The 18,403-nt window shown below is 28.5% G+C and overlaps 1 protein-coding gene across 1 annotated transcript in view; it reads right to left on the bottom strand.

Moving 5' to 3' along the window:
* Window positions 1–18,403, bottom strand: part of LOC111624360 (nucleolysin TIAR-like) — a 240,259-nt gene that overhangs the window by 6,136 nt on the left and 215,720 nt on the right. The window contains exons 5-9 of the mRNA XM_023367189.1: window positions 13,886–13,961; window positions 10,343–10,451; window positions 4,138–4,210; window positions 3,516–3,642; window positions 3,285–3,418 (exon numbers count right to left, since the gene is read on the bottom strand). Coding sequence (XP_023222957.1) covers window positions 3,285–3,418; window positions 3,516–3,642; window positions 4,138–4,210; window positions 10,343–10,451; window positions 13,886–13,961 — 519 coding nt within the window. The remainder of the gene's footprint in view (window positions 1–3,284; window positions 3,419–3,515; window positions 3,643–4,137; window positions 4,211–10,342; window positions 10,452–13,885; window positions 13,962–18,403) is intronic.

Below are 18,403 nucleotides of genomic sequence, written 5' to 3' on the forward strand. Positions count from 1 at the left end.
TAGTAAAAAAAAAAAAAAAAAGAAAGAAATTTCATTATGATCACAAAAATCTGCTGGTGACATCTTGAAGTTTTCACTTGGATAGATAATGTGCGCCAGTTATTAGAGCGAATTACTTCCAACTAGTAAAATATATTATGACAAATCATTCTGTATTATTGTATTTTTAAATTATTTCATGATAAATACTGCCATTGAAGTTGAATTTTTATAAAGATTATTGAGTAAAATTGATGATTGATGAGAACTGTTTTATGAGATTACATAATCTTTAAATGCAATTTTATACTCTAAGTTAATATTAAAAGCTAACATTATTCTTATCTGGGTTAATTAAGCAAGCCTACCTGTTAGTCCTTGTGTTATCCCACCACAATACACTGTACAATTAGTTGGGCTTGACTGGTTATAAACTTCATCAAATGTTAATGGCTTCACATTTGCTATAAAATGAAAGTTAAAAAAAAAAAAAAAAAAATTAGAAGGTAATGGTAAAACGAAATTAACCATATTATAAATCATGGTAAATTATCTTCAAATTTTTAAATAATAGCTTAGAAATATATCAAAGATAAAGTAAATTTATGTAATTATTTATTTAGTTTTTGAATAGGGTATTCTATTAAATAATTTCACATTTTGTTTTAAAATAAATTAATCTGGTTCCTAATCCTCTCTTAATAGAAAAATATTTCAAAATGTTTATTCNAAATAGAAATTTTATATATAAAATTAATAGAATTCAATTAGCTAAATGAAAAGAAAAAAAAATGCGGTATTTTAGGCAACGTTTGAGAATACAAAACAGTTCTTTATGTGGGCTAATTACTTTTTACATCTTTTATGGTACACGATACAAGCTCATATAATAAACTAAAACACGAAAACTAATATATTAATGTAGGAAAAGTTTTATTTTTATAATATTTTGATCGTAAAGATTTGAAATCTACAAACACACCATCAATCAAATGATAATGAAAACAGATAATTAACATGTATTGAATTTTTAAAAGCGTTTCATTCTCTTTCGTGTAATTGCTAAACAATCAAAATTTTATAATAAAATTTATGAAACCTACCCTATAAATTATGTATCTATATTTATATATTTATATACAAATGCGATTTTTAATTGTTTTTATTTTTTACACCAATACAATATATTAAGATACGAGAAACAACTTTATGTGAAATTAAAACATATCAACAAATAGTATAGTAGAATTTTTTTTTTTTTTTTTGTACTTCTCACTAACTACACAGAACATAAAACAGGTTGATAAGTTCTTAAAAAAGAAGAATGAAGCAATTTCATTAACTGAGCTTTCGACTGGACACGGACACAGACACAGTAATGAAATTGTCATCCGCTATCTGACGAGTGATGCTGCAAATCTTTTTATAACCATCACCCGATAATATGATTATTTGATCTAATAAACTATTTAATAAATTAGAGAAATTTTCTTAAATCTCATTTCCACCAACAGAAATAAAATAATAATAAAAAAATACATTCGATAATTAAAGAATGTATAAAGAAACACAAGACACTCACTTCCATTGTGAACTTGTTTATAAACAAATTTCCAATCAATTATCCCCTTTTTAATTAGAAAGGATTTGGGGAAAAAATAATGAAATCCATATAATAAATTTTTATAATTTCTTATATTTTGTGTGTATAAAAATTTGAATATGAAATTTTTATGGGAGAATCTACCAGTGAATAATTAGTTTGAAGTTAACTTATTAGCGTGATAATTCATTTTTGTGAGAAAAAGTTTTCTTATTAATTAAATCTTATTATTATCCAATATGTTATTCTTTTCAGATAAGAAATGGTTTGTCGCCTTCATTTAGATAAGAAATGATCTCTACTTAAACCGTTTTGATGGATGGAGTGCAGCAGTATGGCTTCATGCCAAGGTGCAGTTCGGTTATAGGAGACAAAGTGTGCCTGTCAAAACGACACAAACACGAATTGACCAAAGTTACGATAAAATAATTGGAAACTACTGAGATTCTCTTTAATATTCGCTAGTGATTTTTATATAGTATAAGTTACTTACGTATTAATTATTGAAAAAAAAGGGGGACGGGTAAGTACCCATTTAATATAAAATTGAAAGTTTTCGTCTTGTGTAAAATACCAATTTAAATTCATCATACATTAACCGGATAATGGGCGATATTTAACCACGTTGTTGGATAGGTGTGGCAGTGTTTTAAATCAATTTTAATAAATAAAGTATACACATTTCGCTCCAATGTATCGAATATGGTCAGATTTCGTGACAAGCTGCAATCATGCTATTGATTTACTTAAATGTGTTTCACTGTTCCATCGATAGGTTTGGCACAAGTTAAATATTTGGGAAACGTTCGACTTGTCCGTTAAAGGCAGGGATAACGATATGCTTTATATTTGCATAACAATTGCTTATTATCCTGATATTGGTGACATCGTCAACAGGTAACCGTAGTCCTATCGGGCGATCTCTAATTACAATCTTTGTACCGTTTATATCCATCGACTTTCGCATTATTATCTCATTTATCGACGTTTAAAACGAAAACGCCAATGGTAATGCATTATTATAAAGTTTTAATGAATTTTTAGCATGATTTTTTAAAGTAGAAGAAGAGAAAAATTGACTTTTACTGAAGATTTTAAAACGTTATCCGTAGGAGTCTTGTAAGCAAGTTTACGATTTGAAAATAACCTTTCTCCACGAGTTTTTGAATGTTTTTAAATCTCGTCTTTGAATGGAGAAAAAGTGAAAATAATAATAATGATAATAAAAAAAGAATAAATGACATTTGCACGAACGAATGTGATCAAAAATGCAGGACTGTCTTTGCGCGTTATGAAATGAAACTCAATACAACCTAAGAGAACCAGTCTAAGTTTAGCATTCAGGGACCAACAAGGAATCGTTTCGTTTTCCGGTGACAATATGCAGGTCACAAAAATCAATATGCACTGCGTCAACGTAGAGAATGTGAATTTCCATTTGTGATTTGTTATGCTGGCTCGTCTTCCAGGGATGGAGAAAAACCCTCACATAAATGCACGCGTATTATAAAGACGTCTTTTCCCTTCTTTTTCGTTTCTATTTCATTGCTATTAAAATATACAAAGCAGAATGTCTGCTTTAGCAAGCGGCGCACACAACAACCGCACTGTGAAAGAATATTTAAAGTTTAGAATCGTTTGTTGAAAGACAATAGATGATATATTAAAAATAAGGAATTCAGACTACGGGAGCTTTACTTACCCAAATCCTTGTCCATAATACTGGCTGAAAGGATATTGCATTCCTTGAACAAATTGCCCTTGTATTTGAGGATAACTCTGCGGATACCAGTATCCCATTTGTTGGTATGGATAGGTATACTGAGCCGCTATATTCTGTAAACACAAACAAAATTTTAAACGACTTTAAAATTAACATATTTTGCAATGGAGGAGGCAAAAAAAAAAAGAAAAATTAGATCCATACATCTACCTGTTGTTGCTGTTGATTGTTTGGATCACCCGATTCTTTACCCCACGAGCACTTGACTGTCTGACCAATGATATCTGTATTGTGAGTGGCGACAATGGCGTGAGTGGCTGCTTCTTTGGTAGAGAACCTAAAACGATAACGTTCGAATCAAAAATCAACACAAGTTAAAACTTCGTTCGAACGACACACAATGAAGAAAGGATGGGAAAGTGTGGTCTCTTCGTTCATTTATCGACTGACTCGGTTGTCATACAAGCCACTCTGGACTTGTCAAGACTTAAAATATTACCCAATATCTTTCGTTGGCTGTGTGTATTTACTCACAGCAACAGATTGGCTGCAGTTGATTCTTTTGTACTTCAACTAAGAAGGTTACATCAAGCCAACTGACAGGTAATTTCAAAAATGTGGCGAACGGTTGATTATCGTAACTCGTTTTTTTTTTCTTCCCCCCCTCTCGGAACAGGTAAGAAGCGTGCATTGGAAAAACTGCCTTAGATTATTATATCTTTCCATTGATTTGATGCATATAGCTCTTTCTTGGTAATCGAAATTTGCTGGTTAACCATTCGCTATACAAATACATCAAGAAACCGATAAAAAAAAATGCATTAAAAATTACTTTTGAAAATTTATTAAGCTTTCATCCAATAAATAATAAGTTACGTCTAAAGAAAATATGTTAACGATAAATTCTGATATAAGATATTACATCAAATTCGATCGAACATCGAACTTTTAAAGTTCGAAAAATGAACATTTCCAACATTAACACGACAAATCGCGAGCTCGTTTTATCATAATGGCATAATAACGTGTATTTTGGCAATTAACAAAGCCCCTACGATGCATTATCTGAAGGTATGAAATTATTCAAAAATTTATTTGACCGTGAATAAACCTGTTAACTAGTCACTCGAATACACGAAATTTAAAAAGAAGTATACGCCACAAAACATTTCTTCGCTCCTACAGTTTAATAATTAAGCAAAATTTCTTAATTTTATCAACACTCGTGAATAAATTACAGTTTAATTTAAGTATATTTTTATAATATTTTTACTAAAAAATCCAAAAGAAACTATTGTTTTGCCATTTAAGATGTCGATTAATTTTCAAATATTTTCATTTTTCTATTCATCTAAGGAGAAGCCGAATTTTCAGGGGTTGGTAATATAAATCAAACGGTAATTCGATAGTTAAATAAGTTTACTAAGGAAATTTTTAGTCAAATGACAGCGAAATCCTAGATTGAGAAGTCGAGTAATTGAAGCAAACAATTATTTAGAAGAGGACAAAAGTTGACATCAGACTCTTATAGGATTTATCAAACGAAAATATCCGCATCGAGTCTTAATAACGGGTTTAACTGTTAGAGAAACATCGGCAGGAAATAATCGCTAACACAAACTAAGTTTCATATCGTTAGTCCGCCTTCGGTCGAGCCCTTTGAACTCTAGATAAGTTACGCCCTTCATTAAATAGAATTATTGCCGATAGAGTAGAGGATTTATGCGTTATAGCATTAAATTTATTTCTGTAAACGCAGTTGTCTATTCGATCAATAGAATGGAAGTTGAACAAGTGGTGCCCAACAAAGCGGCATTTGGGTCATAGAAAGACATAACCGATGGTATTGCCGCGAAAATTAGTTCAGACTTTTACACAGGCCAACGTTCCTTTCCGCCTGGCGAACACACAAACACACACAGTCGATATACGTTCTTCCCTCCTTTTGTGGTTCTGGTTGCTGTATTGACGAACGTCGTCAAAATTCATGACTTCGGCTTTAAACCCCGCCAGGCATGCATTGGGGTGGATAGCAAAGCAGATGTTCCTAATCCTCTCTTAATAGAAAAATATTTCAAAATGTTTATTCAGCAAATGGATTAACACGGCAAATTAATGCAAGTGCATGCAGTCGACATTTACAACGGAAATTGATTCGCACAGAAAAATAACCGGGGAAAAAAATATATGAAGAAGAAGAAGAAGAAGAAGAAGAATTGGCAGCGAAAGCGCCGAAGGGGAATTGACTACAAATCTTTTATCGAAATCGCTAAAGTATAACCAGGGTAATGAGGACGTCCATTCGATTTTATCTGGTAGAGTCAGCCAAATTAAAATGGAAGATACGTTTAAAATGATAATCAAGAAAATGCAGCAATTCATAACTATCGAGATACCGTCTATCATACGGCACGATCTAACATAGTCAATATTAGTCGACACGTTACCCTCCGAGACGGTTTAAGAGATAATTGTTTGCAGCTGTGCGCTTTCATTTCCATGTCTGATGTAAGTCTAATTAAATAACAGAGAGTTTGCTTTCGCCATTAACTTTATACATGTAATTTATACGTAATAGTAACCTTATATCGAAGTTTTATACCACTAAAGATAAAAATTAATAATCGATTTGTACGATAAAGAATGTCGACCTAAAATGTAATCAATGTTGAATTACTGGAAATTAAAAAATAAGAAAAAAAGTTACTCCTTTATGCGTTTTTACGGTCTGTTGTGGTTCGGTTTCTTCTGTAAAATTAAATCGATACTTCTTATTATATAAAATAGATTTAATCATTATTCATTATTAAAAATAGCACTTCTTTTTTTAGCCTGTAGGCCTGCTTCCCAGCATTAAAAGAATCTCACTCTTCCCCAACAATATAGAAATTTTGGATTTTTCATTTATATCAGCATCTCTCCCTTTAAAAAAAATCTTAAAGACGTTAATTTGTTAAATTTATTGTTAAAAATAAATTTAACAAAGTAATTCTTTGCATCTATGTTTCAATAGAGCATATAAACACATCAATGAAAATTTGGCATCTCAAAGACTTTGATGCAGAAACTTTCTTAAATACTATACTGCATATATTTAATATANCAAATCTAATAAAAATTTAAATACTCAAAAATTATACCTAATTGCTCGCATTTGAGCAAACCGAAATCTATAATTTAAATTAAATTAAACCTTTTTTTTATGTAAACACATTAAAACAGCATTCGAATCACTCAGTTTAATTGATTCTGTACATAAAATATTTAGTTAAAAATGCGAATAGAGACGAGATAACATAGATTTATTTATGGATAACGTGAATGGAAACGAAGAATCTCACGACCCAATAAAATTTTGCATGAGTTGTGATTATTTAAAATAAGACTTTGAGTAAGAAAAAAATCATTTTCTCTCAATGTTTCCATTGCAAACAGGCATATTTATATTTTCCTCTTAAGCCGGATACTCAGGTACTGTACAGTACCTGTGTACCCGGCTTGTACCGGTATACCTGAACGTGTTGATGACAGAACTGTCAGTTTTCTCGTGTACTACACCTTCAAATATACCGGTACGTGTGTACCCAGTTTATTTAGTATGATTTAGAATTTATTATGCTCGATTCCCGGCATGTTCATAAGAAAATGGAGATGGAATTTTAAAGAAATATCATTAATTCTAATAGAAAAAAACCAATCAAATATGACACTTTGTGATATAGGAATAATCTTAAACAAATCTTTATATTTATTCGTTTAAGCAGGACAGTCAAACCATCTTAACGAATGTAAATTTACCGTTAATATAATTACCGAATTATCTCTTTTAGCTTTCTTCAACAGCCGAGTTCTAAATATGTAATTTCACAGAATATTCCCAGTCAAAAGTTATTTATGTAAATCATTATAATTTATTACTTCTTCCTCTCATTTTATAATATTTGAAATCGTTACGAAGTCTTTATTCGTCTTCATACTTATTTAACAGTAGTGTCATTTTAGAAACGGAATTTTAAATCGTTTTTTATTTTATGCAACGTAATATTTTATTAAATTCCGTCCAATTTATTTTTAAATCTTTCATCATATTTGCAAAATATACTAAACGTTATAACTTAAGATTTAAATTGGTTAGAAAACAAAAGGAAATTTAAGAAACAGAGCTTAAAAAGATTACGCTATTATATATAAAGAATCATTTATATCAACATCAGGTTTAAGTATTGTTTATCAAAAATAATATATAAAATATACAGGCTTATATATGGGAGGGTGCAAAAGTAGGTACTATTTACGGTTGTGAATCTGAGAAATACAGATGTTTAGTGTCCATTTTTATTGTTTTTATCTCTTATTATTTCATCATATTCCTTATTTGTCATTTAATTTATGTATAAAAATGTTTTTTCTTCTGTTTTTTTCATAACAACGACTGTATACTTACTTTCGTGCTTCCCTTGTATATATATATATGAAAATGGGCTATAAGAAAAAAAATATATAAAATAATAATTTTTATATAAAAACGTAAATATAAATATTAGATTTTATATGTATAAAATCTAAATTTTAAACGGAAAATCTCGGGTGTAACGTTTTAAAAATAGTGTGTATAGGCTATAGTATCAATTACAAGAAAGTAAAAGATAATCAAAGAAAAATACAATAACGGTAATTATAAAATAAAATTGATAGGATAGATTGAAAAAAAAACTTATTGAATAATTTTTTTCGATTAGCGAAAAACCAGTCAACCTCTAATGAACGATTGCTGCTTCCGTCTTAAGCGGTGTATGATAGATGAGGATAAATATTTTTTCTCTAATTTAATCATTTTCTCTAGAATTTCTAACGAATATAATCGCAAACTTCTCTTTCTTTTTTTTACACAGTTTTTTTTAAACCAAATAAATTATTATTATTATTATTTATTATATTTTTTACTTTATATTAAAGCTACTTTCAAAATATATATTTATCTTTAAAACAGAAAAAGAATTTCAGTCAATCTTCTCACAGATTAACAATGCTCTACAAATATTTATAATAATAAAAAAATAAGCTTATTTAGATATTTCGTGCAACTTATTTGTGAACATTTTGTACGAATCGACTTGTCTATTTTCATTTTTCTATTCATCTAAGGAGAAGCCGAATTTTCAGGGGTTGGTAATATAAATCAAACGGTAATTCGATAGTTAAATAAGTTTACTAAGGAAATTTTTAGTCAAATGACAGCGAAATCCTAGATTGAGAAGTCGAGTAATTGAAGCAAACAATTATTTAGAAGAGGACAAAAGTTGACATCAGACTCTTATAGGATTTATCAAACGAAAATATCCGCATCGAGTCTTAATAACGGGTTTAACTGTTAGAGAAACATCGGCAGGAAATAATCGCTAACACAAACTAAGTTTCATATCGTTAGTCCGCCTTCGGTCGAGCCCTTTGAACTCTAGATAAGTTACGCCCTTCATTAAATAGAATTATTGCCGATAGAGTAGAGGATTTATGCGTTATAGCATTAAATTTATTTCTGTAAACGCAGTTGTCTATTCGATCAATAGAATGGAAGTTGAACAAGTGGTGCCCAACAAAGCGGCATTTGGGTCATAGAAAGACATAACCGATGGTATTGCCGCGAAAATTAGTTCAGACTTTTACACAGGCCAACGTTCCTTTCCGCCTGGCGAACACACAAACACACACAGTCGATATACGTTCTTCCCTCCTTTTGTGGTTCTGGTTGCTGTATTGACGAACGTCGTCAAAATTCATGACTTCGGCTTTAAACCCCGCCAGGCATGCATTGGGGTGGATAGCAAAGCAGATGTTCCTAATCCTCTCTTAATAGAAAAATATTTCAAAATGTTTATTCAGCAAATGGATTAACACGGCAAATTAATGCAAGTGCATGCAGTCGACATTTACAACGGAAANCATTCATTACATTTTTATCATAATATTTATTTTAAAAATAAAATTACTATTAGAAAAAATAGCTAAGATAATTTTGAAATTTTAAATCCATTTTCTCTACTCTAAGAAATGCAGATATTTACATTTAGCCTTTGAAAATTGATTTAATCAGATATTAAGTGAATATGTAATGACTAAATGTAAACAATTTTGTAGACAACACAAATTATAGTGTATAAAAACCAGCAATATCATCATATTGTTACAGCCATAAAACTTAATCTTTAAAATTACAGAACAGACAGGAATTTTCTGCATTTATACATAAGCTTTAGCTGTATGGTTAGTGTCACAATAAGTGAGGTCTCCAGTTTCATTTGACTCTGTTGAGCTTCTGTGTATTCTTGCTGTTTTTAATTTGTCTGATGCAGTACCATGAGAAACGATGTGCTGCCTATTAGCAGATTACAAGAATTTTCTGGAATTCTTACTTATCCTTGTGTTCATTAAGTGGAGCATGCAAATATTACAGTAATCTGATGTTGTGAATGTGGTTCTTAGTAGACTGAAATGTGAGCAATTTCATTGTTTCATGAAAGTTTGGCATTCAAGTTTATTCAATGGCAGTTTCCTGTTTTTTTTTTTCATTATCAGAACAATATTCCGAGACAGCTTACGTTAGTCTCCATTAATCAAGTCCAGACCTGACACACCACAGAACTAATTAGGCCTGTGTTCCACTAAATGATAAAACTCCTTGAATGCTAATCAAGAATGAAAATGGAAATTTGTTTGATGAAGGCAACAGGGAAATTATGGAATTTTAATCACTTAATACACTTGATGCACAGTTTCGAATGTTATTAGAGCTTTCAAAGTGACTTTCCATATGGCAATACTTTTCTGATTTCAATTTTAAAGGATTGGTCTTTGGAATTCCCTTTATATCAAATAAAATTAAAAGTAAATTTTCTAATTCCAGAGATTAAATTTGTTAAATTGGAATTAGTTTTTATATATCACTTTGTACAAATTTTATTTATTTAAATATTTCATATATTATTATTCAAAATTTAATAAATGATAATAACAAGATAAAAATATTTTAATTTATTTACTATCATTTTGAGTTCTGTTAGCTGGAGGTTTTCGTGTTGCCCAATTAGTTCGGATAGCACGACTTCCAAGCCATTGACCATTCATTGTACTTATTGCAGTTTCTGCATCCTAAAATTAAAAGAAAAAAATTATCAAGAATTACTGAAATAAAAATTTTAAAGCAATTCTGATTATAATAATGATTAAAAAAACAATATTATCTCATGTAAAATAGATAAATTTTATATTTATCTCTACACTAATTTCTTTCAGTTATTTTTACTAGTTTTAAAGAGACATATTGTGTTAATTTAATTTTAAAAAATTATACATTTTTGAGATTCTAACTGTAAATAGTTTAGTGTTGAATGTGTTACATGATCATATACTGTACCTGTGATAAAAGATAAATACAATTCACTTAAAGTGATATTATGAAAAAAATTCCTCTAATTAACATACTATGCAGCTACATACAAAAATGGAGTGCTATCATAGATTAACTTAATCTAGTTGTCTAGACAAGAAGATAATCAATTATTCCATTGAATAGTAGTTCTTTGACTAGATAGATTGTTGGCATCAAATTAAAGTTGACATCAATGTTCAGTGAAGTGTAGACTAAAGATAGTGAGAATGTATCCTTATTCAATTGAAAAACTGCTAATGATTAGTTTATTATTTTATTAATCAACCACAAATTTATCCAATAGTTAATTGCAATTTAGCCTTATTAATTATCAAATTTTCATGTTATCTTGCATTCTACATTCAGTTCAAAGGAAAATGCAAGCTTGAATGAACTAAATGATTCTATTTCCAGAGAATGCACAGATTATTTTCTAAATTCTCTAAGGTAAGACAGTATTTAAAAGGAAATTCCCATGTTAAACAGCTTTAATTCACTTTATCTTTTGCTTTTATAATGTGTCTACAGAAACAGACTTCTTTACTCTTTATTCTTATAAGTTTGCTACTTTTCACACTTTATAACTCCATTGAGGAATTTACTGAAATTGTTTCTATTGACTCAATTCAATTAAATGCTTCTGCCATGTGAAAGATGAAATAGAATTAGATAGTACTAGTTGTTATATGATGTTAAAAACACAGTCAATAATTTTAAATGGCATTCTCCTTCATTAGGCATGCATAATATTGTTAGCAACAGCTTTGAAATTCTACTTTAACAATATGGATAGAAAGGCATCCCAGTGGAATTTAGAGAATGGCAAGATGCTATTATTCTTTATGTTGATTGCAGTAGTTGGATGTCCTATCTCGTAATTACAGACACAATAAAAATCAATAAAAGCTCTTAGGATCATTGTTTACTTGGAAGCAGATACAAAAGATCTTCAAATAATTCCAAAAAAATATATGAATTGTGGCACATTCTTTTTATTTCTAGATTTATTTAGATAGTATTTAATTTATATACCTATATAGTGATATTTATTTATTTTATTTTTTAAAATCTTATTGCTCAAATCATGATCAAGTAATCAGTATTCACTTATTTCTCTTGAATGGATAAGAGAAACAATCTATTGATGTTATCTTAAGCATAGAACTATAAATTATTATTCTTTTTCCCCTCTCCCTTTTCTTTTATTCCTCCTTAATTCAAGTATCTCTTAAGATTACTATAAAAACATTTGTAATCAGAGAGAGCCAAACAATTACGTTGATGTACATGTATTTTTTTAAACTTTATTTTATCAATTGTAGATGTTTATAATTTTATTTGATTATAAATTCAAGATTTAACAACTTAAAAGAATTTTTTAATAATGAAATCAAATCATTTAATTTTAACAATGATTATTAATTTTGTATTAAATAAAATGCTAATGATAACATATTTACTGTAATAAAATACTAAAAATAAAATAATAAATTATAAATTTAAAAAAAGAAACATAAATATATATAAATTATTATGAGAAGTCATACTGATTTATTCAATATAGATAAATTGTGCATAATTCACCAATAACAATATATTATACTTCCAATATTACTATATAGAATGCATATAAAAACAAAATTCTCAATGATGAGTAGCTTGTCTTTGATGGCTACTTTGCTCAACCTTGCATGTCTTTGAATCATCATTCAGAGATGTTTCAGTTAAGTGTTTGCAGCCGGTCATAGTCAATTCTTGAAAGAACTAAGTGATGATGTAAAATCTCAGCAAGAATTCCCTCTTTTTTTTACAATTCTCATGAAAGTATGCTAATCGGACTACATATTCTAACCATTCATGACTTGATGGAATGGTAGGAGGAGGAGATAATAAAGTGGGAAGGGAAAGAATAATGGGGTACAAACTGGTGGGAAGAAACCTGTCCAGTGGGCCATCTGGGTTTATGGCAACTGCAGACTGTTCAACTTTCTGACCACTTCTCATTCATCATTGCAAACACAGTATGGTGCAGTTCCCAAATCTGAAATTGCCTACCAGTGGTTTGATAATAGTTAAAAGACAACACAAATTTATCTAATATGTAACTTTTTATTCTATTTGAAATATTTTCATCACACTTAAATAATTTTTAAAAGTAGACTTTTTTCTTATTTATAAATGTTTTTATTATGACAGTTTGTGATTTTATAACACATTTTAAAAACATTAAACTATGTCTAACATTATCAAGGACAAATACATGCAAGCTGGACTATAAAAGTAATGAATGTAGCTGTTAAAATTGCACGCATCATCCAATGTAGAGACACCCCATCAACAAACCCTACAGCGAATCACTATTAACCTGATGCCGACAAGTGATGAGCATACCAAATAACATCTCGAGGGATTCAGTGTTTTCATAACTATCGTACAATATACTCATCCCATTGTAGAGTTGTGGCTCTCTTGAGTTGTGTTACATCCCTGTGGCATTCTATTTTTGTCTGCTGTTCTGTCACATATATTATATGGCAGCTGACAGTCCTTTTTCTGCTTGTCTACAACAGTGTGATTACTATGTCAGTTGTCACGGGACCAAGGGGAGGAGTCAGTTTACTGTGCTATCAAGACTAGAAAATTATTAAAATTGGAGTATTATAATAGAAATATGTTAGATGTGGACATAACAAAGAAAAGGGAGAAAGAATAATCTCAGAATTAAATTGAAGAATTAATGATGAGATAATTAAGTATTAAGAATATAAATTTGATAATGATAATTATTTCAATAAAATAAAAACTTTTCTGTAAATAAATGAATTAAAAGTTTATTGATTCACCAACAAATTCATATGTGATCAGAAATAAATTATTATGAAATAATTATTACATTTAATTAAATCTTTGAATTTATTCAACTGTTTAATTTTCAGTTTTCTTAATTGTGACATCAATATATCAACTATTTATTTTCTTAATTAATATACACTATAACTGTCATCAAAATGTATAAATTTATAATTAAAACCTATTAATTTCTTACTACATTAATTCAATTTAATCAGTTAAAATTTATAAGAATATATTTTTAATTAAAGTTTAATTAACAGTTGAAAGAATTTATTTTATGCGATAAATTTGAGACTCTTACCGCTTTTTTAACAAAGGACACAAACCCATATCCTTTCGATTTGAGGGTTTGTGGATCTCTCACTACTCGACAATCTCTGAAAAATATAAAATAAAAAAAGAAAAAAAAAACATTATATGTAAGAATATTCATAAACTGTTAGCTTCTGTAGAAGAAATGTAAAATAGAAGAAACAAATATGTATTAATATATACAGAAGTATAAAATATAAGAAAAGTTATTTTAAAAACATGGTTTTTGTAATTATTCATGTAGCCTATTGAAGAATATTGAATATATTCCATATCTAGAAAACCATCTCCATTTGTAAGTAAAGTGCTTTCCAATAATATAAATATTTAGTTACATATTTACTTAGAAGATTAGTAGTGAAATGTTGATGAAGTATTAATAAAGATCATTTAGGTAGTCGATATGTATTAAGAGGTTACATTATTCTTTGATTCTTATCATATTTTAACAGAAATATCATTCCAGGACATACATTATTCTGAAAATTTACTAAATATGGAAAACATTTATCAAATTTGGAAGACATTTATATGTAACTGAATGAAGAAGGAAGGAAAAAAAAAAGAAAAAAATTAATATAAAAAATTAATATTAGTGTTATAATGAACTTTACTAATCTGATTTGCTAATATATAACAGGTCTACAGACTAGCAAAATAATGAAGATAACACAACTGTAATGTTGGGCAGTGTTACCAGTTCCTGGCAAATGTTCTCATTTGTCATGGGGAGTGGTTCAGGTAGACCTATTCATTGATCGCATCTAGTTAATCTATACCTATGATATAACATTAATCAAGGAAGGCAGGTTTCCTCCCTGCACTTTCCAACTCTGGGGGTGGAAGTTATTAAGAGCTAGTCAGTCAACTAACAATACATGAGCTAATGAATGATCTGTAGCGACACTATCACTCAAGTAGATTGCTACTCTTGGGGCACACGTGACACTCACAATGATGATGACAAGAAAGAAAGCTTACTGTTAAATCTAAGCCAAACATTTTTCCTATTCAAATGAACATAGCAATGATCATGACTATGTAATAACTAAGTGTTATGATTTGTTTAAGCATTATTTATTAAAGAATGTTTATAGTAACATAAATAATTTTAAACATCAATTCATACATTCTGACTAAAAATTTCAATTTTCACTGACAATTTATATTATTATATGTTTTTAATTGAAATAAATTATAGAAAAACATCTCAAAAGTAGAAATATTTTTAATATTTTCACTGACTAATTTCATTTTTAATGTATAAATAAATTGTTTTCGGTTTATATTTTATAAATTAATTATTTTAAACATATAAAAAATAATTCAAAATTATTCCTTTAGAATTTATTTAATTAAACTGGTCCTTAATTGTCAATGAAATAACATTTTGACAACGAAAGAAGTGAATAACATTGACGAAATATAAATGAATCTAATCGAAAATGATAAGTTCCTATATCAATTTATAACTTTTAAATATATTTATATATAACAGTGGGTAGTACAGGAAAGAATTTAATGCTAGAATTCCGCTCTATGTTAATCACGTAGAGACTCACTGTATTCTGCTTCCCCAACAGTGTTCCTCTGTCTTGCAGGGAAGCTGACCACGCCCGGAGAAAACTCTACGAGGTGACCTCAGGAATTGATCGATAACCATTGCTACTTGCCCCACCCAAACTATGAGACACCCCATTGACCCGAAATTGCTTCCGTGTCCTTTCACTTATATTTCCTTTATAGATTACGATAACTTATCGATTTTATTCATAGTAAATAAATCGATTCTTCATTTAAAAGTTGGCTCATTCAACGGAGGAACTTTCAATTACTAGAACTTTATAGAGCCGAATTTAATACAATTTACAAAGTTTCCTCTCGTAGATTATATATATATATAAAGGTCTAGAATTTCTCGAGATAACTTAATTAACACTTAAAAATAATATCAATTAAAACTTAAAAAGGATGCTTAATATAATTTACTCTACTTTTAAATATATTTAATGTTAATTTTTTTATATTAAAAAGAAAGATTAGTTTTAACTAAATTAAATAACTCGCACCAGTGCACCATTCGAAATATTCACAGAAATGTTTTAGTAGTTCAATAAAATCATTTATTAATCTTATCCAGGACATATAATAAAAATTCAATTAAATAAGAGAAATAAAAAGTTTCCATATCAGTAGAAATCCTCCCTTTTTTTTTATTAAATTATACTTGAAAAAGTGGTAAAATAAAATAAAAATATATCGACTACCTTTATATAGTTTTTTTTTTTTAAAATACAACTGTTCAACGGTTTATAATTTTAAATAACTCTGCACGAATTTACACACTCCTTGTACCGTTTGACACTATTTTAACATTACAATCTGCAATATATTTTTTTAAAATTTTAAAGTATAAATTTAAATAAACCATAATTAGAATTATTTTATATTAAATCCCTAATAATTCTAATTCCTTATTAATTTAGATTTAGGTTAAGTTTTGATTTGTAAGAAAGAGTTAGGAAATTAGTTTATGTGACCGGAAGTGATTGATCTTTTCGTGTGTGAGGCTGAAAAATCTTCATTTCCATTGACTCTTCCTGTTCTCGAGTCAATTCGAATTTACTTCCCGTCTATCAAACACCATAGAAGCGGCTTAAAATTCAATAAAACTATTTTAAAAATTAATTTAAAAATTCAAGATATGAATACACAACAAAAAAATCGATTAAGTTAGTAAAAAAATTATTAAAAATGGGCTTTAAATGAAGAAAATATTTAAAAATTTAAGCGCGGTAGTGTTTAACTTCGGATGTATTATTTGTTTTTTCCTATTTTAAATAATAAATCGATATAAAAATATATTTTAAATAACGAATGAAAACTTAAACATATTCTTTATTTAAATAATAACCGTGGTTGAGCCATTTATTGATGACAAATTAATGAAATTATAACCTAGCAACGAGTTCTGTTAAAGCGGTTGCCCGCCGATGTACTAGAATAATGCGGTTAGTCCAATGTCAACAAGTAGTGGTTTGGATATTGTCATCGAGCTGCATCACTAGCTTTCGTTTTCTTTTTACAGTTATTTTAATTAGATATTAAAACGTTCCTCATAAAAATCAATTATATCTCTTCTTTATCTCTTTTTCTCTCATGTATATATATGCCTATATATAGATAGGCAAGAAGACAGAAACTAATTATATCATTACTAATAACTTTAGTTAATTTGTGATGAAACTGTCTGGATATTCTTCTATAAAAATATTTAATGTATTAAGAAAATTCTAATCATGTTTTTAATAGATTCCTGACACGTTTATAGACACAAACATATTACATTTTAGAAGGGAGGAAAGAAAATTATATTAAAATAATAATAATAATAATAAAAGGAAAAGACAAGACTGAATATCCATCAATAAACAATCTACTCTAAACTTTTCTTAGCCATAATAACTTTACGTACAAGTTCTGAAGTAAGAAATGTAGTCTAATGCAACCGGCATCCTCTATTTAACGAATTTTAAAAAGAACGAAACAGAAAACACGTGATAAACGATTACAAACGTTATATTATCCTTTTAACAATTATTTTACATTCATTTTTATGTTTTAAATCATATAAACACAATAGTTTTATTAGCATTATTTCGAAATCCCCCCGGAAACTACGACAATTCCGTACACCCTCTCTCTCCCTACTAAGTTCGACTGCATCTATTTTCTTACATATAAAAAGCGGGTTTTTATACAAAATAAAATTATTTTTTAGTATTAATTTTCACTAAAAGTGGTAGAATTTAAATATATATTGCATCGTAATTATTTAGTTTTTATGCAATTTTTTATGGAAAAAAAAAATCCATGTTATTATTAGTCAGATGATACTTTTATTCGTTTCATATTCAAAATCAACACGGAAAAAACTGGCATTTCTTCAAGAATTTCTTTAGAAGTTAGTAGATATTTGGATATTTTCACTATATTCGATTTCCTTCCAGCTAAGAATTTTTTCTCAGTTTACTTTCCGATCATCTCTCAGAGTGGTTATTCTATTTGCAAAGATCTTTACAACCGGATTTAAATTTATATTCTAGTTCAAATTGCAGGCTTAAAATCGCACTTGATCTTACTTCTATTTAGCGTTATTTTCTTTTTTTTATTGGTTTATTTTTCTTCGTAAAGAAAAGAAAAATAATTGAATAAAATTGAAACGAAATTTGTATTCCTATAAATCAAGGAATTTAAATTTTTCAATCGATTTTATTTCTTATTTTTAGGAATGATTCTAAAAATATTCTCAATACAGATTGTTTCATTAATATAATTTCTTGGAATTAGATTAATTCCGTCGCTTCTGATTAAAATTTATTACGATATTACCGGAGGAAAATTATGTAGATAATTGAATGACATAATTATGAGAAAATTTGTGTAACTTTTATAAAATATTCATCCTTGAATCTAATCTGCAAAAAGAATCAAAATGAGATTATAT

The sequence above is a fragment of the Centruroides sculpturatus genome, unplaced genomic scaffold (genome assembly GCF_000671375.1).
Source record: "Centruroides sculpturatus isolate CEXI.00-Female unplaced genomic scaffold, Cexi_2.0 scaffold9, whole genome shotgun sequence".
NCBI classification, from domain to species: Eukaryota; Metazoa; Arthropoda; class Arachnida; order Scorpiones; family Buthidae; genus Centruroides; species Centruroides sculpturatus.